Source organism: Neopelma chrysocephalum, unplaced genomic scaffold, assembly GCF_003984885.1.
Source record: "Neopelma chrysocephalum unplaced genomic scaffold, ASM398488v2 Primary Assembly neopelma1_91, whole genome shotgun sequence".
In the NCBI taxonomy this organism is placed as follows: domain Eukaryota; kingdom Metazoa; phylum Chordata; class Aves; order Passeriformes; family Pipridae; genus Neopelma; species Neopelma chrysocephalum.
In genome coordinates this window covers 2038542-2062956 of record NW_020897753.1, presented here as the reverse complement: position 1 = coordinate 2062956, position 24415 = coordinate 2038542, and the positions used below count along the sequence as shown (strand labels likewise).

At 42.3% G+C, this 24415-nt stretch overlaps 1 protein-coding gene across 5 annotated transcripts; it reads left to right on the top strand.

Moving 5' to 3' along the window:
- Window positions 1–252: 252 nt before the first annotated feature.
- BTBD3 (BTB domain containing 3) lies at window positions 253–24364 on the top strand. Of its 5 annotated transcripts, XM_027693335.1 has the most exons (6): window positions 253–382; window positions 1040–1178; window positions 14576–14840; window positions 15366–15456; window positions 15954–16072; window positions 20023–24364. In XM_027693335.1, the coding sequence occupies exons 3-6, from the start codon at window positions 14698–14700 to the stop codon at window positions 21053–21055; spliced, it is 1386 nt and encodes a 461-aa protein (XP_027549136.1). In that variant the 5' UTR covers window positions 253–382; window positions 1040–1178; window positions 14576–14697; the 3' UTR covers window positions 21056–24364. The 5 variants fall into 5 exon arrangements, with proteins under 5 accessions (XP_027549136.1, XP_027549138.1, XP_027549140.1 ...); XM_027693337.1 differs by lacking the exons at window positions 253–382; window positions 1040–1178 and adding an exon at window positions 2709–2723; XM_027693339.1 differs by lacking the exons at window positions 253–382; window positions 1040–1178 and adding an exon at window positions 3344–3385.
- The last annotated feature ends 51 nt before the right edge of the window (window positions 24365–24415 follow it).

Genomic DNA, 24415 nt, shown 5'->3' with positions numbered 1-24415 from the left:
TGCCCAGGCTAATTTTACAAGTTAGGTGTTTGCCTGTGACAGGCAACTTTTCATATCTTTATGACTAGACATTAGTATATTGTTCTTTCATTTGATAACTGCTCCAGTAATGGCTTCCATTTGCAGTAAATCTCCTGTGCTGTCTTTTTCCCCACTGTTAAACATGAGATGATAACCTTTGCAGGAGGCTGTGCACAGAAATTCAGCAAAGCTTTAAGAGGTTGGGGAGGAGGGGAGATGTGGAGGGGAAACGTGGTCAGCGCTAGCAAAGCGCCTGGTTGGAAGATGCTTTTGGAGAAACTAATTATACCCTGGAGCACTTGGAAGAACCTACCCGGCACGCAAGTTCAACTGGAAAATGAATATTTAAATGGCTCTTCAAGTTAGTAAGTCTTTAGAAAGCACTGCTCAATACCTGGAAAATAGGCCTGTGACACAGGAATGGATGAGTATGAATGTGACTCAACACGAATATTTGGCTTTTTTTTACTACCACCGCAGAGCAGAAGCTATCCCAGTTAAATGGCTCTGGAGACACCAACTAAAATCCTTTGATCAGCTCTCCCCAGCACACAGCTGGTTCAGCTTTATCTTCCTTGGTAGTGCAGCCTAGGCAATGCTGGAGCTTGTCCAGAAACCTGGGCTGGAAGCAGGCAAGACCCCAAAGACCTTCTCTGCTCTTGCTCCTCTTCCTCGTGAGCTGTTTTATACATGTTTTTTATACATATATGTATATATAAAAATATGTAGATTCTATATATATATAGTCAGCCTGGGAGGTGACAGCACAAGGAGAGAGGACATCAACACCCAGCAGCACCAGGAGCTTGGTACTCTTCCCCCCTGTTGGAAGATGGTTTTGTGCCCCAGTGCTGCAGCTTTGTCCAGGTCTGGCTTATCTGGTGGCTTCTTTGCTCTGGAGTAAACCTGAAATTTATCAGCAAACTGCAGTGCTTGGCAACTAAACACATCCCTGAGAAATGCAGCGAGATTTGTTTAACTCAGACAGGTAAGCACATGTCTGTGTGCTTCAAAGCAGGTCACTGGGTGTGCAACTGCAGGAGGAAGAGGAGAGACTGCAGCTCCAAACATCAGTACTTTGGTGCCAAGCAGCTGTGAGCACGTGTTTGAGCTGGAACGTGCAGATGAGGAGTAATGTAACCTGTCATCCCGTGTCTGTAAGTCCCTGTGAGCAAAGAGGGCTGAGGATGGGGTGGGACTGATTCTCAAGTGGGGTGTGCAGTGTCCTGCATCACTGGCTGGAGTGGAGCAGCTTCAGCTGGGTGGTGGTGACTGTTTTGGTTTAATTCGGTGTTAAGATCAGTATTAAATCAGAGCCTGGAGCTCTTTGGAGGATGATAGGTAGTCATGGCTGAAAAAACTGGGCTGGAAATGCAGGAGAGCTCTAAGAAGCCCCAAAAATGCAAAACAAGTGTTACTGAGTGGAGCCCCTAATTTGGGCAGCCCCTGGCTGCCTTTCAATCAGAAATGTATGTGCAGAAAAACCATAGAATCGTAGGAGGGCTTGGCTTGGAAGGAGCCTTAAAGATCACCTAGTTCCAGAACTTCATCTTTTAACTCCTGTATGTGCTGGGATTAGACCCAGAATATGTTTTCATTCAGGTTGCAAAATAACCTCCTCTAAACTGAAGGAAAAGGCTTGTCCCCATCATCTGCCCATCTAAATTACCCCCCTTGCAAAAGGGCCTTTCACCTTCCGCCTGCAAATAGGATGGAAAATTGCAGTGGTTATCTACAGTGTGTTTAAGTTCACTTCAGACAACGATTATTTTGTTGGCTTCCCAAGTCCCAATTAAATGATCATTTACACACTGTAATTTAAAGCGTGTGCTCTGCTGGCAAAATCCATAAGAGCTATGAAGCCTGTGTGTGTGTACAGTCATTATTGTTGCTGTTTAGTTTCTTATCTATTTTAATAGCTAAAATATTAAAATGGGAAAAGCAAAGTACTGATTATCCACAGATATGCCTAATTTCACATTGTGAAGGTATCTGCTAGAATAATGTGTATATAATATAGGGAAATGAGTGTTCATGGGAGACTAAAGCTGGAACACAGCAGCGATTCCAGAAATAATTGTTTCTTCAGGGGGAAAATAATAACAAAAAATAACCAAACTCGCCCTAGAGCTTCAAATAAAGCCTTTTTCTATGCTTTTAAAAATAAATGCTAGCAATGCATTTTAATTTCCCACGTGGCTACATACACTGGCTCTATGAGAAATCCCTTATTTATGAAGCTTCTGGATAAACCCGGGTGCTGGTTCTGGAAATGATTGATTCCTGTCGATTGTTTCTTCAGCAGCTCGAAAATGAAAAGTTTGGGGGTTTTGTGGTCGTTTTTTGTGTTTTGTTTGGTTTTTTAAACCTGGCTACCCTGTGAGCAGCAGGATGGGAACAGCTCACGCAAAGAAGGATGTACGGCATTAATCTCTTCTTGTGCAATTGAGTTTATTTGGGAAAAACCCTAATAAATGTGAGAGGGAAGGGTGGTTCGTCCCTCTGGCTGCCTGTTGCTGGCCCTGGGATGAAACAGGTTTATTTTATTTTTATGTCTTTTTTTTGTCCTTAGAGATTGCAACTAACAGTGGATGAACAAACGCAAAGCTTTACAACGACCAAATGCTTTTTCCCCTACAACTTTTAATCAAGAAAAGCTGCTGTCCAAAGGGAAGTGGGAACTCTCGTCCTCACAGATATTGGTGCATGCACAAAAAAAATCAATCACTTCCTTTTTTTTTTCTTTTTTAGAGTGTGAATCCTCAAACAGGCTGGTTGCTATAAGCCATGAATATGCTTCACTTTCGGGCGTTAACGGGATTTCTAATTTTTAAAAAAGGGGATTTCTAATAAAAATAAAGGAATAAGTTGGGAAGCAAACTAACACCACCTAATTTCGGAGATGAAATCCTACGGCTGCACAGCACGAATATGCTTCAAATTCAGGCACTAACGGAGTTCCTAATTTTAAAAAAGGAAGGATTTCTAATTTTTTTTTAAAAAAGGTATTGTTAGTTCGCCTCCCAACTTATTTCGGGGGTGGAACCCTCAGCCTTTGCTGCCGCCGGTCCCCTGCGGGTCGGGGCGGGGAGCGCTGTGAGGGCAGGCCCTGACCGGCCTCTCGCGGGGCGAGGCCGCCGGTGCCCCGTCGTTCGGCGGGGCCTGATTTCTGAGGGGAAAAACCCTCCGAACACACAGGAACCCGGAGGAGGGGGAGAGACAGGGCGGGCAGAGGGGGCTGAGGGAAGGGACGGCAGTGAGGGGAGGGAGGGGCCGTGCGCGTGCGCGCCTGCGGGGCGGGGCCGCGCGCGCGCCGCCGGTGCGAGGAGGGGCCGCGCGCGCGCCGCCCCGGGAGCGCCCTCAGGTCAGTGCGGGGCGGGGGTGGGTGCGAGCGGGGCCGTGAGGGGCGACCCCGCGGGGGCCGGGGAGGGACGAGTCGCGGCGGGGCGGCGGCGGCTCCGACTCCGGGGATGTGGCGGTGGCAGTCCCCGCTGCCGGGCTGTGGCGGCGGCGGTGGCGGCGGCGGGGGATGGACCCTAGCGCTCCGCGGAGGCGCCTCCGCGAGGGGACGGGACGGGGCGGGGCGGAGCGGCCGCACCTGAGCGGCGGCACGGCCGCGGAGCTGGCGGCGAGGGCAGCGGAGCCGCCCGGCTGTGCCCGCACAAAGAGCCCCCGGGCACGGCCTTTGCCTGGGCAGAGTCGCGGTTCGTGTCCGCAGCCGGGGCTTGGGGCCCCTCCGTCGCCCTTTGTGCAGCAGCGGGGCGGGTTCGGCGGGTGCCGGTGGTGGAGCGGGTTCGGGAGCAGCTCCGTTCCCGGGATCCGGCTGTGCACCGGGACGCGTTCCGTGGTGCCAAGCCAAAAGTTGGGCTTTGGGGTTTTTCTCCTGCTTAAAATAAAGCTGCTTTTATAGAAGAAGTATTGTAAGTATTAATCCAGTAGACTTCCCAGAGGCACAATCAACAGTTGCACCTGGTTTGACATAAATGCCACCTCCTCTTCCCCGAAGTTGGCTGAACTTCCTTACCTACCTGTGTTTGAAGGCTGAGTGGTTTCACTTAAGGGCCCACACCTTTACATTTTGCTATTTTCCTGGTTGTTTTGAGAAAGCCACCTGTGAACCTCGAGGTTCATAAGTTCATTTCCCTATGGTGTTCCCTAGGCAGTGATGCCTTTTAAAACAGGAGGGAGCAGTGGGTTGTTCTCACGTGAAGTGAGAAAAAGTTTGAATTGAAGTTAAGATACTTGAGTGTTCCTGAAATGTGGTTGCTAACATGCCTAATTAAAACAACAGAGTGACTGTGTCTCATCCAAGAAGTGCTGGTGCAGGTTCTCTGCATTGTTGTTAGTGCTCACTGTGCTTTGTTTGCAGCATGTGATCTGTCAAACTTTAATCTGTGTCTTGCGCTTTTTCGTTGGTGTTTTGTAGAGAGAGGTGATGTTTGGTTATAGGTATACATTACTGCATGTGGTGTTACTTTAACTTTTATGCCAGAGTTAGGCTCAAAATAGCTTTTATTTTGGTGGGAGAGAACTGGTCTCACCCTTTGCTACAGAAAGTATGTGCAGTGTGCCCCAATGCACAATATCTGGGGTTTACTATGGGATTTAACTTTGCAAATCAAATCTTTGAGGGCCTTCATTTGAAGTAAGTTCTGCAGGATTGCCAAAGTTAAATGTAGACTTCAGTACTTTCTTTTTTTTTTTTTCCTTTTAAATCTCCAACAGTAAATACACTGCAGCTGACTGCACAATAACTTCCCTTGTGTTTCCCTGCCAGTGATCCTCAGCTCTGCCCCGGAGGAAACACCTTTCAGAAGAAATATGGAATTCTTTTAGCTTGCCCTTCAAGGCTGAGGAAAAAAAAGGTGCAAGTTGCAACAGTAATTTTTATGACTCGGGCACTTGCTTGTTAGAGCTTTTGAGCATTTTTTTTTCCTTAAAGTTACCAAACCTGTTTACATCACTATGTAAACAAGCGATAAGGAAGTTTGTGTCTCAAAGAGCTGATAGATGAGGCAAAAGAAGGATATAGGAGATGGTAATCTCATAAGGAAAAGATTAAAAGCTTTTTGTGCTGGAAGTTGCCATCAGCTGTGTTTTCTGCCATTTTTTTGAGTTCCAATCCCATGCCTTGGTTACAAAACCACTTCACGTGTGTGTGTGTCAGAAGACTGAGGTGGGAAGGTTAAGGAAGATGTCACTTCATTCAAATTTGCAAACTTCTCATTTTTCAGGCCTGGCTCATCTGTTTTGTGATCCTGCTGCCATTTCTGAGTTTGATAACTTGGCAAGCTGCAGGGGGAGAAAACCAAGCGAGTCCAATGTCTGGAAAGCGTTGGCATTTTAAAGCACTGGGGAATTGGTTGGCGATCCCTGAATGTCTGCTGGCTGTGCAGGTGCAGAATCACAAAAAAACAGATTTGGAAGGTGTCTGGAGACATCACCTCATCCAGCCCTGTTGCCTGTAGCCTGAGATTACCTGATATCCCCAATAAATATTTCACCAGAGGATCATGTACCACTTCAATACAGGGCTGAATGACTTGTTGATAACATCCTTCTGTGAGAGGATATTTAGGTACCAGGTTACACTCTGTATCCACCCAGCTACAGTTTCTCCTGTTCACATACAAAGCAGTTTGAAGGAGTAATTTTCTTTGCAAAACTGCATTCTCTGGAATTAAAGCTTTGCTTGGTTTCAAGACTTTTCAGAGAGTATGGAAAGAAAGCGACTCTTCAGGCAGGTGGCATGTTTGCTTGTCTGATAGGTGTGAGGTGTTTTATGTAGGCTTACGATAGTTGGTGCAACAAAATCCCTTTAAAATCTAATCCATAAATATGCCACGTGTTCCTTAATGGGGTGTGACCTTGGCCACTTAGTGGGGGAGGAAAGTGGAGGCCACTCTTTAGCTCTGGGGAGGAGCTGAAGCTGCCTGAGTGTTATTTACAAACAGAAAAGAGTGCAGTGGCTTAGGCTCTCCCTTTGTTGCAGTGTTTTCCCTTCCTTTGCAGTCCTCAGCACACAGCTCAAGTTGCAGATGAAAGAAATCCCTGCCCTGTCAGACAGCTTGCTCAGCTTCTGTCGAGGAATGTAGCTCGAAGGAATTACTATGTGATGTTAGAGTAAGGTAATGCACTTAAAAGTGTGCCAGGGTGCACTGGATTCCTTAGGGCTCTTTGCCTTTTGCCTTGAGTGATACACTGCCCTCAGACCAAGGTGATAATACAAGAAAAAGTAAAGGTTTTCACACTATATAAAATTTTATAATACATAAAACCAATGTGTAGGATGTTTATCTTGCATAGTCCCTTAATTTTGCTGTTCTGATTCATTGCTCCTTCCTTAGTTGTTTTCTGTTTCTCTGTTGAAGTTCTGACATCTCTGAAACAGAATTACTGTGAAGAAAACCTGGCATTTAAGATATCCTAACGTTGCTAGGCAAATACATCCTAATGCTTAAAAATGTAGTCTGAAACCAGAATTTGATGAGTATATATATGTTTGTCTTGAAAATTCACGATGGCAAAGTAGCTGCCATTCACTTGTAAAGAGGAGGAGAAAGTGATGGAAATACTAAAGCATAACTGATTGGTAACAAAGGGAAGCGTGACTGAATTGTTTGCAGCAGAGGAAAGTAAATCTGATTTTCTAAAACAGTTGATAAGATAAAAATTTGGCAACATCTTTATCCCCCTGTGGATTCAATCTGAGGCTCTGTGTCTGGAAATAAAGTAACAAGATCCACAGCTTTTAATGTGTGGCAGAGGGAAAATAATTCAGTACAGTGCAGTTTAATGGATGCCTTGTTTGGTTCCATTCCTTGAACTATTTGGATGCAGCTCAGTTTAGCAGCAATCAGTCTCCCATATTTAAAAGTTTGGGTTATTAAACAATTATAAAAGCACTGTAAGACTTGTTACTCATTGGTTTTAATTGTCACTTTTGAGAAGTGAGAGCCTCTGCGTTTGAGAAGGCATTTCACATCCAGTACTTGGTTTGCCAATGGACTGACCTGTTCCTCTTTCACTAACTGGCATAACCTTCCTCTTTTGTCATTTAAAATGCAGTAGGGACAAGAAGTTGTACCAGAATTTTCCCATTTGACACACTGAATGGTTCAAGTATGGTGTTCTGCTGTACACACACGGGTTGCTGATCTGCTTTGGGTTTTTAAGCCACATGTTCCCTAAAATTCCCTACCTGTAAAACTACCAACTGACATGATGTAGCTTTCCCATGACAGACATGTACATTACAACACCTAACCAAGCTTTCCAAAAGTCCCCTCTGTTTTTCTTGCCCTTGTTGAAGGTGCTGGTAGCATGGCAGTCCCAGGAGACTGAACTAAGGCCACAGAGCAGGGGTGTGAGTTGTAGCAATGTCCTCTCCCCCTCTTTTGACCCCCTGGATACTTCAACAGTAGTTTGATATGGTGAATGTAGGTTATCTGCTCATGAAAAATGTAGTTCTTGAATTATACACCAACATAATCAACAGGGATACAGTTCCCCTGTGGATCCTCATGGGTAGTTACTCTTCTAGTGCCATCAGCTCTCACAAGTGAGAACTCCCTGAGTAAGGGTCTGCGTTGCCTTTGCATTTTGCAGTATTACTGGGGACAAAAACATTTGGGAACTGCTGATGCAAAGGAGCCAGACCAGTCACCTTACAACCTTCCCTTTATAGAGCCTGTCTTAATTTAACTATTCAGTTTGAAAATAATAGTTTCTGAGCCAAGTTAAAATTAGTATGAGGATTTGCCTTTATAGTCAAGATTGTCTGCAAGATAGGAGGATCTGTCTGCAGTCATAAGATCCAACCTCTCCCCTGAAACAGGCAGCATGTGAGTCCTGATTGTAGTGGTGGTTTTCTGAAGTGCTCTAAGATCACTGGCTTCTGTCTCACAGGGCACCGAAGGATCATTAAATGCTAATGACTTTTGATTACTGTTGACCTTGGTCAATTTAGAATTAGTGACCTAGAGAGGAAAACCACTGTATCTCATTACCAATTTCCTGAGCTATCTGATCTTTCCTTTGTAAGTCAGTTTTGGTAAGAGGCAGAGTAGAATTAAAGTTGACCTTTGTCTTAGAAAAAGAGTTGAGTGCTTTCAGGTTTGCAATATCATGTTTAGAAATAAATAAATAAATAAATGGCAGCCACTAAAAAAGAACTTATTTTTTTGACCCCACAGACTGTCAAGAGCAAAGCTCTACATGGGCAAGCTCAAGTAGTAGTGATGGGGAACAAATGCATAATTTGTCTCTTTTAAATTAGTAGAGAAACAGTTTATCTCCTGTAACCTTAGATTGAATTCTCATTTTGTGGTTGCAGGTTTTCTCATCTCAGAGTTCATTTATAATTCTGGGTTTTTACTTTGAACTATCAAGAAGCAAATTAATGCTCATAGAATGCATTGTAAATTCTGCTCTGGGATATTTTCTACCTGCAGCTCCCTAACTATGATATTGAGGAATATGTCTTAGCAGGCTTGTAAAATCATATATTTCATGTTGTAATGAAGCATTTGACATGATTTCTTTTCATATGCCCAGAAGAGAATGTCTGTGGGATAATTCACTGTAACGGTATCAAAAATGTTGTTCACGGTAGGTTGTTTAAACACAAGCCTTTCTTTTTACAGTTGTGGTTCATATGGACTGTCATTCATGCAGCAGGCATGGTATTGAAATCAAAATGAAAATGCAAGAGAATTTTAAAATATTTTTTCTTTCTCACTTCTGATACATCAGCTATATTTATTTTGGTCCATCAGGGAACAAAACCTTTAACTTTTAAAAGAAAAAAAAAACAGCGTAGGAAGGTCTTTTGTGTTACATTGTGTTGGGGCTGTAAGTATAAGGTTATTGAACCTCCCACTGGGGTTAAATTGCAGACTTTAGACAGCCAAGCAAGAAAGTTACAGGAAAAAAGTGAGTGGGAGATGTTGCACTTGGGGTAGAAATTGGTTTATGGAAAGTGGCTTGAAATCCACACGAGGAAAGTGGATGTTTATGCAAGTAAACGCAGGGCTACCTGTTGCTCTTAAAACATATTTTGTTCTGATTGCTTTGTCTCAAAAAGGATAATGCTTTAAAAAAACCCAAACAACAAAACCCAAACAAAATGAAAAAGATTGCAAGTACAAAAACAGCATATTAAAAAGATTAAGGCTGCTCTGGTAGAGGGACTAAAATCAAATGCTGTGCATAGGATGTGTGCTAACAAATACTACAGGAGTGAAAAAGGCTTCTGAATACTCATTCTTTAGGTTTCTGTTTTAGTTAAGTTTGTGTTTACCTCTTGACTGCTCTGCTCAGGACTCTCTGCTTTTGTTTCCTTTAAAGCATTAAGAGCATTCCGGGAAAAAAAATGTGAAAACTATTTTAGTGGATAATATTATGCAAAGTGTTTAAATCCTCACACACACTAAGCAGTTAAGAATATTTGGTAACAAGTATGTTGCAGGTGTAGCATGAGTTTTATAGCAAAATACAACTTAGCTATTGTGGACTTTGGTTTAAAGCTTCTAGTCTTGGTTCAAGATGCAATTCTATGATACTATTCTACTCTTTCCCAGCTCTTGGCTATTCTGGGAAGTAAATGCTATTTTTTCTTTTTTTTTTTTAGCCTGTATTCTGGTTTCTCTGAGAGTCTTTACAATTTTGCCCATCTTTCATTCTGGTTTTAGGTTTTTTTGATAGTTTGGTGTTTTCTTTTTTGCAATAGAAGACATTACTGAGTAAGACTTCATTGCCAGCTTTTCCATGCAGCAGGCAGAAGTGGATGGAATTTTGGTTACTTCCAGTGCTACCAATCAGAAATTTAGGAGAGAGGAGATTGGGAGGTTTTGTAAACTGTAACACGTTTTTTACTTGAGGAAATCAAGAGTAGAACTATCGGTCCCTTTTCCAAATGAGTGTTTTTACAAATGTAAGGGTTGGAATAGTGATTGGGAAGGATCCTCCCAAGGGACTAAATAATTCATAGATAGATAAACAGAACCAGGCTCCACAGCTGTGTGGGATGGGTCTAATGAGGTTTTTGTTTGTTTATTTGTTTTTTTAACATGTATATTCCATTTTTTAATGAGTGCTTAAAGTCAACTGAAATTGAATGAAAACTTGCAGTGGACAGACAGAAAGATTTGTTAAACTGTAACATGTATTTATTTTGGTTAATCAAAATGTATCATCTGAAATTTGTTTCCTTGTAAGGGGAAATTCAGAATTTAAACAAAGAATGTTAATAATGCATAGGCATAATAACTGCCAAGGGAGACACTTGGCAACTTTACAAAAAAGAAATTTATGCATTTTCTCATTGCTTACTTGGAATTCTTTCCTTTATTCATGATGTGGTTGTAACAGACACTTGGGAATTTTGATGAAAGCTTGTTTTTTATGGAATTGTCCAGTTCATGTTATTACATCAGGAACAAGCCTGTAAATGAGAGATACAGAAAAACACAACTTATTAGAAGAATTTAAAAAAAAAATAGAAACACTAGTGGTATCCTTGCTATTGCAGCAGGAGGGACTGATGTAGCATGAGGAAGGATACTCCCATCAGCCCTGGAAATCAAATTGATTTCTTGATTGGAAGTTACCTTTAGAAAGGCATAATTATAGTAGTACCATGCTATTAAAAGTTGTACCAAGACCTGGGCTTAAATATGACTGCTGTACCAGCCCTCACAATGGTGTCAAGGTGTATTATGTTCTTAAGGGATAAATGAAACTGGGATTGGAGGTGTATTGCACACACTTGAATTTGAACAGCAAAATTGCTGCTTCAGTTGTTCACAGTATTTCATCAGGAGCTGATTTCCAAGGGCTTGTAACCTGCTCCTGATAATTTTAAAGGGGCACGTATTTGGTGTGTAGTATCTCAGCCTTGGAATATAGTCCTTTCCTTAATTCTTCACCTCCGGTATTTTGAATTCCCATTAGGCCAGTGTTAAGATTCAAGCATGGAATTTCCTACACCCTCTAAGTTAAAATATTTCTGGTTTCACTACTTTGCTTATAAAATAAAAATTAATGTGCCTTTGAAGAGCTGTATTACCCTTTTTCTCAGTTGTATATATCAAGTTTAGATCTGTTAATATATAATTAATGAGGAAAAATGAGACTTGCTGAAGAAGATTACGAGCACATGGTAATAAGCTTTCAGAAATGGATAGATCTTTGGGTCAGAGAAGGTCAATTTTCTTGATCCTCTTGCTGGAGACAGACTGATCTAAACTGGGGATTTTGCCTAGTCTTTCAACAGGCAGTAGTTCATAGGTTGCTTTTACTGACTGCCAGCATATTGATTTCTAAATTCATTAACAGTATGTGCATAGTAGAACAAGAAAACTATGTTACAGGCAAATAAATGGAAGTTTCTGCCAAAACAGAAAGAACAGTGAGTGCAAATAGCACTGATTCTTTGGGGTTTGTTTTTCCCATTTCGCATGCATCTAATGGCTGGTTTATGAGACGTGGTTTCTGAGCTGATGAAGTGCAGTGGAAGGTGGTATGAAGCCTGTAAGAGGTTTGCAGTTTTTCATAGGAACTTCTAGAGTCTGTTGTGGAATCAGTGCTATTTTCCAGTTTTTGCTGGGTGGCTTAAGAGCAGGCAAAGGTGGCAGTTTGGTTTGCTATTTACTGGAGTGGATTTTTATCCTGTCATGCAGATACTTCTTGTCTGCTGGGGTCTGTCTGACTTCTGGGTTCAGGCAGAACGTGCTTCAGCTGCAGCTTCTCCCTCCCTTCCTTTCCCGGAAAGCACAACAAGCTGAACATGTGTGGTGTGTTACAGAACTCAAGGTGTGCTGGACTCCTGTGGATTCACATTTGTGATCCATCTTTTCCAGACAGAGTTAACTGGTCAGTCCATCTGTCATTCTCTTCCTTCCTCTTCTGTAGCCTCCCAGTGACCTTATCTGGTGTGTGTGTATAATCTTTGCATTTGTACTGGTCAATTGGTTTGAAGAAATGTGCAGAGACCTTGATTTTTATATACTTTGGGAGCCTATAAAATGGATTTGTGGAATGACAATCAAATCTCCCAACCCCTGCTAGCTTTCGCCTTCTGCCAACTGCAATGCTGAGAACCAGATTTGCTGAAGAGTCTGTGTTTTTTCTGTTTAAGACTCCTTCCTTTTGAAATGTTTGTCCTGTGCGGTGGCAAAAGGGTTATTTTTGTAACTAGAAGGGCTGGAAATTTACATAAGGAGACGAGAAAAGCTCAACAGCCTCAAATTCTGTGCTGAGAATACCTGCTGTGTCCCTGTTATAAACTCAGCTGTGAGCAGTTATAAACATCCCATATGTGGGATGAGTTTCTTCTCCTTTACCCCTTCTTTTCCCTCTCTACAGTTCAGTATGGTTTAGGTTGTTATTTTCCCTTTCAAATCAATCTGTTGCAGATAAAAAAGAAGGAGAAATAGGGAAGGAGAAAGAAAAGCTCTCTAGAAATAATTTCTTTGGGAATTACATAACCTGCCTCTCAATGTATTTAGGAACATATCTCTGCCTTTCAGCTACACCAGGCATAACCCACCATCTTCCTTTAAAGCAGCAGTCAAGGAGACTTCGCAGTAAGATGTTGGATTGTGGAATGTAGCAGCTGAGGCAGGGATGTGTCTCCTTCTGTTCCCCCCTTCCATGAGCAGTGACTTCAGACAGAGAGGACAGATGTGTGTCTGGGAATGGCACCGTCTCCAACCACTCCAGCAAAGGCTCCAGATGGCCAACAGCCAGGGTGTTCTGTTAGTCCTTCCCGTGGAGACCTGGTAATCCTTGGAATACCTGCAACAGTGTCAGACAGTTAAAGACATTCTGAGTGTGCCTTACAAAGCCGCAGCTGTGGTTCAAGCAGTTGTGGTGGTGTTTCAATAAATACCCTCGGTAACGTTTCTGTTTTAAGTCAGTGGCAGATTTCTCTTGGGGATTTCAGCAAGATTTCTCCATCAACCTTTGATCACTTTAATTTCACTGTTGTACTCTTGTCCAGCAAAACTAATTAAGGCAAAACATGGCTAAATTTGCTTTGAAAGCAAAGAGGATTTTTTTTTCTTTAAAACTTGAAAATAATTATGAAGTCGTATTTTAATTATCTCCCCCTCAATATTTTAAGGTGTGATGTGTTGACACCTCATACCTAGTATTTTTTATTTTCCTGTTTTTAAGTGGCTATGCTTACTTGCAATGTTTTTATGCACTTGACCTGCTATTAAAGAAATCTGATCCATATTTAAGTTCTGAGTAAACTAATGGCCGAAAATTAGTCTTCTTTCCTATTTAAATGTTTCACTTGGCATAACTTATATCCTGTATATTCAGAAAGGATTTTTGAGTAAAATCAGAGTATGTTTTTATCTCAAGGAGTGATTTCTGCCCAAGACTCTAAATCATTCAGACTTTTTCATTTAATGCCTTGAAATATTGATTAAATATATTCACTCTGGTTTGCTTTAATCTGATTGCACATCTACAAGTTTTCTTCTGATGTGGTGCAGCCAGTGTCGGCCGTAAGCTGGTTTAATTAGCACTGCTCAGTGATTTGGGACCCCTGTCAAAGGCTGTTACGTTATCTGGAAACACAAGGAGTTAAAGCTGAAGCTGTGACCTCATCTCTATTCATGTTACACTGGAGCAGAAGCTGCGCTGAAAGGGGCTGTTTAACTGCGTCGCTGTCTTTGCTGCTGCTGCTTGATCGCTTTAATTTGGTTCTGAGATCTGTAGCGTGCTTTGCTGAACTCTTACAGAAGGGATTAGCGGGAATACCAGAGGCAAACCGAGCCGTGCTGATGTCGAATGTCCGTAGAAATAGCTCCCACAGAAATATTTAGACTCAAATACACCTTTCTGCCCGATTCCAACTTTTTTATTGCTCCCCCTGTGACAATTCAAGCGGCACCGGGGAGGGCTCGGTCTCTCACACACACACACACGGTCCCGGCTTACGCAACCGTGCCGTGTGTGTTACTTAATTGCTTATCTGTGCGTAGGAGATGCCGATTCAACTGCTGCGGCTTTAACGTGGGAGCGGCGCACGCCACAATAGGTGTCACTGTGCGCGAATCCAATCGTTTTCCCTGGCTGCAGCCATTGGCTCCATCCGCACGGCTGCGATACCTACTCCGCTCCCATCCTTTCCACGCACAACTCCGGCTCGCCGAGCACACTGGCGGAGCGACCGTGTGCCTCCTCAAACCCCCTCCGGAGAGCCTGCTCTCCTCCCAGGTTGTAGCGCTTCCCCGCGATCCTGACCGGGAAATCTGGAGAGAAATAAAGCTGGCGGGAATGATGGGGATGTATTTAACGATTCAAGTACTGGATCAAACTTAAAGTCAGTTTCTTACCCGGTGCACTGGAAAGGTCACCTTGTCTTGCTGGAAAAGAAGCAAACTCTCAGCTCTGCTGCTTTCTGTGTAACAGCTTCCACGTGCATTCCTTAATGTTCCTGGCTAGTTAGGCTGTCGGGCTTTACAGACCGGTATACTCATGGTAGATGAGAAAGGAAAGAACATGAAATGTCTCACCTTCTTCTTGATGCTTCCAGAGACGGTCAAGAACAGGTCCAAGAAGAGCTCTAAGAAAGGAAATAGCAGCAGCAGTAGCAGCAGCAAATTGCCTCCAGTTTGCTATGAAATCATTACCTTGAAAACCAAAAAGAAGAAGAAGATGGCTGCTGATATTTTTCCCCGAAAGAAACCAGCCAACACTAATACTACTGCTGTCCAGCAGTACCATCAGCAAAATCTCAATAACAACAACACTATTCCAGCACCGAATTGGCAAGGACTTTATCCAACCATCAGAGAGAGGTAAGTTCAGGGCAGTTTATTTCTGCTGTTTGAATGGAAGAGTGAAAAGTAGCAAAATGTTCAGAATGCATTTATTTGCTGAAGAAAACGCAGTTTTATTTTGTTTGTTTGGGGTTTTTTTTCTCCCTCCGTGTGTGTGAAACAAGCATTTTGGTAATGGAAAATATTTTAATATCTCTTTTCCAGACAGTGCAGCTGTTTGTCTTGAGTAAATAAAAATGTTACTGGAAGCTGCAGCATCCCTGTAAAGATTTGCTTGTAAACCTTGGTGGGGATTGTCAGTGAAACATTCTCTTGACTTAGATTTCCACTGCTTGAAAAGTTCTCAGAAGTTTGGGGGTTTGTTTCACCGCACGCACACCCCACACACACTTTAATGTTTTAGTATTTTCTCTGGTGTAAAGTAGCTTGAAGCGTGACCTGCTTCTCTTTGCTAACTTTAAGTTAAGACATTAAATTTCTTGGGTCGGGGGCAAGCAGAGAGTTACTGGGCGCCACGAATTAACCTGCTCCCTCTGTTTGTAGAAATGCAGTGATGTTCAACAATGACTTGATGGCAGATGTTCATTTTGTGGTCGGGCCACCAGGTGGGACCCAGCGGCTGCCAGGACACAAAGTAAGCAACAGCTGCATTATCTGCTCGGGCAGGGAGAGCCGGAGGGAGCTCCCAGGGCAGGGAGAGCCAGAGGGAGCTCCTATGGTTACGCCAGGACATGGCGTGGGAGGCTCGGCTCTCCTGGGACATATCTTCTGTATTTTAGAAGGCTGCATGCAGTGAAATAGTCTGTCCTTTGTACATTTGTTGTGCTAAGGCAGTAAAGTCGGGAGTACTCCTCTGTGCAGTTGGTTAATATTGCTCTTGAGATTTTCTAGAAATAGTTAACTTCTGTGGTGGACACGAGGATTTTCCAGTAGCTAATGCATCAATGCCCAAGAGAGTAAAATGCAGGGAAAACGTGTAATTTGTTCTTAACTTGGGCTTCATTTCTTACTGAGGTGTGTCTATAGAGCCTGTCAGTGAAGCCCAGTATGCTCAGAGTGGCTCTCCCACACTGTTTTTGTTGGCAGTGCTTTCAATTTAAAGCATGAAATAAGATTTCCCTTTCTCAACAGTACGTCCTGGCTGTTGGGAGCTCTGTATTCCATGCGATGTTTTACGGAGAGCTTGCTGAGGACAAAGATGAGATCCGTATCCCAGATGTTGAGCCTGCTGCTTTCCTCGCAATGCTGAAGTAAGCACCACTCATCTGCTGGATGTTTTTTCCTTCCTGATGTATACACACACTGCTGATGTTAGAGCTGAAGTATTAGACTTGCGTGTAAACAGAAAGAAAGCAGTCTCTTAAAATATCCCTCTTTTTTTTGTTGTTTTAAACTTTCACCTCATTTTGCTCTCCCCCTCTACTTCCAGGCACACACATATCAGACTAATGTAGGCAGTTGTAAATAATGACTTTGACAGGGGATCTTTGGGCACATTGTGTACTGTAATGCCTATCGATCTGATTTGTCACTACACGTTACACAAAGGAATGGAGTTACTAAAAAGATTTGTCAGCTGTAACAAAAAACCCCTAACCAACTGTTCTACTTTGCAGGCATAGTGAAAAGTTAAAAACACGCACACAAAACCTCCCCCCCAAGCCCAGTAAATTGCTGGGTTTGTATGTTGACATTGTTCCAGCTCTTTTATAAACTTGCTGTATGCAGGTCTTGCCTTTGAAAAACCACCTCAAGTTATTGAATATAGCCTCTGAAAATTAAATTTCTCCTCATATGTCATTGTGATGCATTTGGAAAGTGATAAAAAGGCTGTTTGTGTGAATAGGGGTTTTTATCTACCAAGGAGAACCAGTCAGTTTACATGATCATTATTTTTCTTCTTGCAAACTGCATAAGAAATGCTATCTTTTCCTAAATGTGCATAATGAAGCAGATTCCCTGCTGAATTGTCCTTGAATGTATCTATAGACTCTGATTATCAAAGAGAAATGACCTATCACAGAAATGCTATGGCTTTGAGGTTTTTTCCCCCTCAGAAAAGACATCAGTATCTGATAGTGATCCTTTTAATATGCTGCAGATTTTCTTGCATGTAATGGTATAATCACTAGCTAGAAATTTATTGTATTTCACAGATTGTTTTGACTAGCTTGTGATTACAGAATGGTTGCTTTTTTTTCTTTTACATTTCAGTGGCACCGTAGATGAACATTCAAAGTTGCAGATAGAGTTTTTATAGGTTATCATGAACATCAGAAATGTTCTTTGCAAATATCAGTCTCTGCCAGGAAAAGCTACGCAGATGTTCTGTAGACCTGGAATATCAAGTTAAGATATGACATTATGCAGGGAGATGGATCCTTGCTTTGGGTCTTTCTGGCTTTGTGGCAGAGCTCAGAATTGTGCTTTACTTTCATGCTGAATTTTACAAATCACAAATACAAGATACTTGGGTTCCCCCAACCCTCTTTCTTTTTGAAAAGCAAATCTATTTCACTGTGGCTAAACATGATTTGCCATATAAAAACTGAATGCTCCCTGAATTTATCATTAAGAAATGTGTTCAGAGAGCAAACCTAGATAGGAGAGTATCAATACTGACATCTAGTTCTTGGTATGTTATTTAGCCCATGGCAATTTAGCAAACTGTCTATGAGAGCATGACCAGAACCATTGGATTCTCTGCCTTCTCAGCTTTTATTTAAAAAGCTAAAAGTCTAGAAAAAGTTCGTGGTCTGTGTGGATGTTGAGGTAACCTTGCTAGTGCTGCCTTCCCCTGATGCAGTGTGCCTGAACCTGCAGAGCTCCTGTGCCTGCGGATTCAGGGATATCTGCAGCCCTGATGGTGCAGGGAAGGCAAAGGGATGTTGCTCAGCAGTGCAGCATTCCCCTCATCCCAGGATCCAGTGCATGTGGAGCTTGTGGGAAGCCACAGTCCCCCTCACTCCTCTGGGAAATCATCCCACAGTGTTGCTTGCAACTGCTGTGAGCATTGAATGGCAGAAGGCTCACGATGCTGTTGCTGCAGAAGGAGCAGACTTTTTACCTATCCCAAAGCAGCCCTCTCCTTCATACACTTTATTTGGCATCATAGACTTTGTCAGAAAATACATTGACTTTGGTTTTGTGGATTTTTTGGTTTTGATGTCTTGTTGGTTTTGGTTTTGTACTTTTTCCCCTGGACAATGAATTCTTATAGCATAAATATTTTTTGTGTTTTACTATATAGTGTGCATTCTGACAACAAACATCAGAGGAGGTTTTGCCAGATGTACCACAGCAAATAGTGCCTCAACTTGTAGATGTTAATTATTCTCCCAGTAAAATTGCCTTGGCTCTTCTCTACAGTTTTAAAAATAGGGTTAAACTCATAGTCTAAAATACATAGTCTCACTGACACACTGAATTGGTGTCTTTAATGTATTATATCTTATCCTAATCTTGACTGTTGAAGTTAGAACCGTGATCTCATCTTATCCCAGGATGAATTTGTTACTAAACCATCAAATTCTGTGGTCCAGCAGAATCCTCAGTTTAAGAACAGGGTGAACCTGGAATATCAGCAATTGCAGACCAGAGTGGAGGTGTGTTGGCAGAGTGGGAAGTGTGGGATAGTGCTGACAGCCGATCTGTGCTGTGTCTGCTGAAAAGCAGTGATATTAGTTCTTCACTTTCATGAATATTAAACTTGCAACTTTTGTATTATTTCGATTTAAAACAGATGTCATCATTTTCTCTGTACTAGCAGGCAAAGAGAAGGAGTAGAAGGAAGGGAAGAGTTGGAGAGCATTGAGGAGAATCATAAAAACAAATTAATTGAAACACAGGAATTTTTTGGCCAGTAAAGGAGCTAAGGCTGTAACCAGTGATATATAGACGTGTTCTTTGTTGTTACCAATAAGCTGAAACCAAGTAGTAAAGATTAAAAACAGGTTTGGCTCTGTGTAAGTATTCTTTTTCATTGTAACCCCTTAGATTTTATATTGCTGGAGCAGTATCTCCTCTGTGCATGTTTCCTAAGTGTGGCTTGGAGGATACTATCTCACACCTGCAAAAATACAAATAGTTATTTATAACTATAACCAGATCAGTGTAGATACTAATTCTACCTTATAGGCACATCTGTTCTGCAAAAATTTCATTGTGTAGGGAAACCTGCTAACTAGAAAATTTTAATTAGTACAAGGTCACATACAACTTCAGCTCTTCTGGAGGAGGACACTTTTATCAGCCATAACCATCAAGACTTGCTTATCCCTGTGAAGAGTAAAATTGCATTTGGCATGGTTTTAGCACATTGTATTCACCAGCTGCAAATGGGGCCCTGAAGCATGAGATACTGAAAAGAACAAACTGTACAATGCTTCATTTCTCTGAGCAACGAATCCCGGCAGTTTAGTCACATAAATAGCATTTCACCTTCATCTCTTCCACCACACTAGCATAGCAGTAAAGCTTTTTTCCTCCTTATGCAGTGAGACCGAGAGAAAATGCTGTGCTAGTGGAGTTATGATGTTGCAAGCATTTAAAAAAACCTGAAAATTACAGTTCTGTGCCTTTTCCCTTTCCTATAGGCTTTATCGCCCTGTTTAAAAAAAAAACAAACCATAATCTAAAAACACCCAACCCACTCTTTATGGAAATGGATAGCACCTGATATACTGGAATAGGATTTATCTTCTTAGACTACCTAGTTATTGCCTGTAAACTTGTTTTCATTCCTGCATTGTATATACAGCTCAGTAAATCATGGGTCGCCATTACAGGATATCCAGTCCAAGTCCTCTTGGTAACACATGTTCCAGGCTTGTGTTAGCAAAGTAAGGTAGCACTCAAGGAGCACCAGGGGCAGATGGGCTCTCCTCAGCCAAGGCCTGTATGGAAGGGACACAGAGCTGGATGGGCTCTGGTTTGTAAATATAGCCATTGCCACATAGCACATACCCCAGATGGCAGGTTGGATTCACCCTGGATTTAAGCCTGTTCTTTTCCATGGTCTTACATGAGTGCTGAATTTGTTTTGTACTTTCGTTCTAGATTTAATCCATATTCACCAAAACCACTGCTTAGTTTTAATGCGGAGCCATCTAACTATTCCTTGTTTATAATTCTTTATAAGTTTGTTGTTGACACATTTTTGCATTAAGCATCAGTGTTACGTCCCTGTGTTTTATTTCAGGTACATTTACTGTGATGAAATCGATCTGGCTGCCGACACCGTCCTGGCCACTCTTTATGCTGCCAAGAAATACATTGTCCCTCATCTCGCCCGCGCCTGTGTCAACTTCCTAGAGACAAGTCTGAGTGCAAAGAATGCCTGTGTGCTGCTTTCCCAGAGCTGCTTATTCGAGGAACCCGACCTGACCCAACGCTGTTGGGAAGTGATTGATGCCCAAGCCGAGCTAGCTTTGAAGTCTGAGGGGTTCTGTGACATTGATTTTCAGACACTTGAAAGCATCCTCCGAAGGGAGACTCTGAATGCCAAAGAAATCGTTGTTTTCGAGGCGGCCCTGAACTGGGCTGAGGTGGAGTGTCAGCGGCAGGAGCTGACGGCGACCATAGAGAACAAGCGCAAAGTCCTGGGCAAGGCCCTGTACTTGATCCGCATCCCCACCATGGCTCTAGACGACTTCGCTAACGGCGCTGCTCAGTCTGGGATCCTGACCCTCAACGAGACCAACGACATCTTCCTGTGGTACACGGCGGCCAAGAAGCCGGAGCTGCAGTTTGTCAGCAAGCCCCGGAAGGGCCTCGTCCCTCAGCGCTGCCACCGCTTCCAGTCCTGCGCTTACCGCAGCAACCAGTGGCGCTACCGGGGCCGCTGTGACAGCATCCAGTTTGCTGTGGATAAGAGAGTGTTTATAGCCGGCTTTGGGCTCTACGGCTCCAGCTGTGGGTCGGCAGAGTACAGTGCCAAGATTGAACTCAAGCGACAAGGAGTTATCCTGGGCCAGAACTTGAGTAAATACTTCTCAGATGGCTCTAGTAACACTTTCCCCGTTTGGTTTGAATACCCGGTGCAGATTGAGCCCGACACCTTTTACACAGCGAGCGTGATTCTGGATGGTAACGAACTCAGCTACTTTGGACAGGAAGGAATGACAGAAGTGCAGTGTGGGAAGGTGACTGTTCAGTTTCAGTGCTCTTCGGACAGTACAAACGGCACGGGGGTACAGGGAGGGCAAATTCCCGAACTCATCTTTTATGCTTGAATGAGAGACAAAGCATTTTGCTATGAAGAACCTGTCAGGTTCAGGCCTCCTGACACTTAGCTTTTTATCTGCAGATATGTGATCAGTACAGGGAATATGTAAATGCTGTGGGCAAGTTCCTGGCTTGCTGTACTTGTAGCATCGTTGGTGATAAAGTTTAAGTGTAATATTTTAAACTGGAAGCTCTTGGAAACAAGTGAGTTTTAAAGGCTTTTTGTAAGAGGGGTGCCTGTTTGCTGGTGACGCTGACCCTTTCTTTGATGCACCTGTGAATCACCAGAGGACATCCCCCTCTTGTATCTCACTAAACACTGTCTTCATTGATCCCTTTCCTCTTTCTCCATATCCCACTTTCTGCTTGTAATTCTTTGGGGAGGTAGGGGTAGAAAATGAAGAGCCTTGTTTTATGGCTCTCTCTGCTGTCTGCTCTGCAGACTTTGGAGATTCCAACAAGCCAAGCTGCTTCTGACCATGGGAGCTGAAAGAAGTCCCTCAGTTGTAAGCAGAAAAAGCACAGGTTTAAACCTTCATCCTGTGTGGTTCTCCTGCAGCCAACTGTTTGGGATGGCTACAGGGGAAGATGGAGAGAAGGAAGCATCTTTCAGGAAGCTACACAGCATGCTGACCATGTCCACAGTGCATGGACGTGTTTACAGTGAGGAAGGGATGTGGGCTTGGCAAGTAACCCTCGGGGTTCATTTACTAGGAATCCCACCTTGAAGCCAAGGAAGTACTTGCATGTGTTCAAATTGTATATGCAGCTCTTGAAACTCCACTCCCATGACCTAGTTTTTGCTACTTAAATGGCTTTTCTTTGCTAAATAAATGGGAATTAATATCAATCATCTGATGCAGGATAAGTTTTTGTTTGTTTTGGGTGGGTTTTTTTTTTCTTCTTCCTAAACATGGTAGAGGCAGATTATAGAGAAACAACAGAATGTATCAATCCTGACTTGGACTTTTTTCTGTAATATGAGATTTTTTTTCTTTTTATTACCAGTTGCAATTTAGGCAAAGACAGAAGATTCCCAACTGTGGTCGTATTACACTTAGTTTATATTATCAGATAGCAGTGAGGAGGAAGAAGTCTTCTCTAATGTGTTAATGTTGGATCTCTTGCAACTGTTTATGCCTACACATCAATCAGAGGATTATGTGGTACAGAACCTTTTCCTTGTCTGAATTTTTTTCCCCCCAAACTTCTTGTTGTATGTCTGTATCATTTCTGGAAAATATTAGGGATACTCCTTGTATCAGGGAAGGAATCCAGTATAAATAAGAACTACAGGTACTATTTAAACATGAGCAAATCCTTCGCCACTGCACTGGGACAGTTGCTCCTCAGAGACACACTACCTGTTGTAAAGCATCTCATTCTTCCTTCACCTCTGAAGTGGGTTCTGTTTGTTGTGTACGTTTTAACGAAATGAGAGGGACCAAACGATTCTTCAGACAGGCTGAAGATAAATGTTAAAGTATATCAATGCATTAATGTAGCATAACCCTAAATTCACTTGTCAGTTCTGTAATAAAAATGTTTTTCTCATGTGATTTCTTACCAGTTTAATGCTATTACTCTGAGTGTTGCTGGACGGTTGGAATCCTGGCCCCCGGCCATCCTAAAGTGCCAATACATCTTTGCAGTGTCCGAAAAACCATCTGAAGTAAGGAAAACTGGAGCATAGACATCAAACACTTTATGGCCAAAGCCCAGATCTTCTCTCTAGGTAATAAAAGGAGAGCCAGGTGAAAAAACTACCCTGCAGGATTTATGCCTTTCATCCATCTTAGCGTTTAATGTTTTATATGCTTACGTACATGTGTGTGTAAGCAGAGCTCTCTCTGAAATGTAAATACCCTCAAAATACAGAGAGAAATGTTTTGTTTTTTGTAACAGATGTACATAATCCAGGCTGTTAGTGAAACCTAAACAGAATGCTCCATGGAAAACTCCCAGAGAGAGATTTAAAAAAACCTCCAGTTATTTATATTTAGATCTGCAGCTGAAAATAGACAAGAGTATAAATGGTATGGAGTGGAGGAAGAGTTGCTGAAGAGATCGCAAAAAGGAATCGAAGATTGTGATGAGGTAACGGTCACCTACTTTTAGATAACATCTGAGCAGCAGTTCCATTTGTTTAGATCCATTTGAAAGCAGTGAAAGATGCTAATCAGCTGATTAAGTTTTCTTACAGCAAGCGGCTGATGCAGATGTAATTACTCGGAGTGATGATCAGATTGACAAGTTGCTTGTGGTAGCAAACTGCATTCTGAGTTGTTTGGGGAAAAAAAACAGGTGCCTCAGCTGGTGGGACAAGTCAGAGAGTACTCCATTGGTATAACTAGACTTGGGTCCTCACTTTTAATTTATTTTTTTGGTTTTACTTACCTGTAAACAAAGGTGAGGTATCTGCTACCTTCACTGGCTAGAACAGAAGTTCAGAGATCAGAATACCCTGTAGCTGTAATATGTAGAAAAATGAGCTGTTATTTAATTATTCTTATTTGCTTCTTTTATGAAATCCTTTTGACGAAGTAGGATGAAAGCAACCTCTGGCTTAATTCCTCTGAGTCCATTCCAGGTTTTAGGAGCTGGTGCATGTGAACATTTCCAGTATGAATGATCAAACAAAAGCACCCCAAAACACCTTTCGATGCTCACAGTGCAACTTGTTTCTGAGCACTGCCTGATGCTAACAAGTACTGGCATATAAGAAGGTGGCCAGCACCAGTCACCTTGGGACATCGGGGCACTTCAATAGGTGTCTAAATGTGGATTTGGTTGGTTTAGCAGTAGCATCCAAGCTTGAATACATTGACTGACATCTTGCAAGCATCAGCCACATCAACCTGGAATGTAAATGTAATGTCGATAGAGATCACCTCGTAGATTCTGTCTTAAACTGTACCTGGCCATCTTTGCTACTTGTATCTTTGATTTTCCTGGTGAGAGGAATCTGTGATAAGAGAGTATAATGTAATATACTTTCTGCATATCTGAAATAGTATTTAAGTAAACATTTTAATTTCTACATACTTATTGCACTGAACTGTTTTGGGGTTTGTTTCTTTTTTGTTGTGATAAACTCGGCTCACTTCAGGTCCCAGCAGCCGTTTGTGCTGAAGCAGTGTTTGATCTTAGCAGGCTTACAGCATTATTTATAAAGGACAGATATATATATAAATATATGAAGTACCTCATGTTGAATGTTATTGTACTGTATCTTTAATGTCACAGTGCAGATCTTGTTGGACTCATGAATGTGTATAATCACGTTAAACATACAAATAAAAATGATTCTTAAATGATTGTTTCCTGCAGTATCTTTGAAGCATGAGCTGTAAAAGCCCTTACTTAGT

What these genes read in the sequence shown, in the direction of transcription:
- BTBD3 (XM_027693334.1), top strand. Translation starts at nt 14,518, where the DNA reads ATGGTAGATGAGAAAGGAAAGAACATGAAATGTCTCACCTTCTTCTTG. An exon ending in TATCCAACCATCAGAGAGAG is followed by an intron (nt 14,841 to 15,365) that starts GTAAGTTCAGGG and finishes CTCTGTTTGTAG; the next exon opens with AAATGCAGTGATGTTCAACA. An exon ending in GCTTTCCTCGCAATGCTGAA is followed by an intron (nt 16,073 to 20,022) that starts GTAAGCACCACT and finishes GTTTTATTTCAG; the next exon opens with GTACATTTACTGTGATGAAA.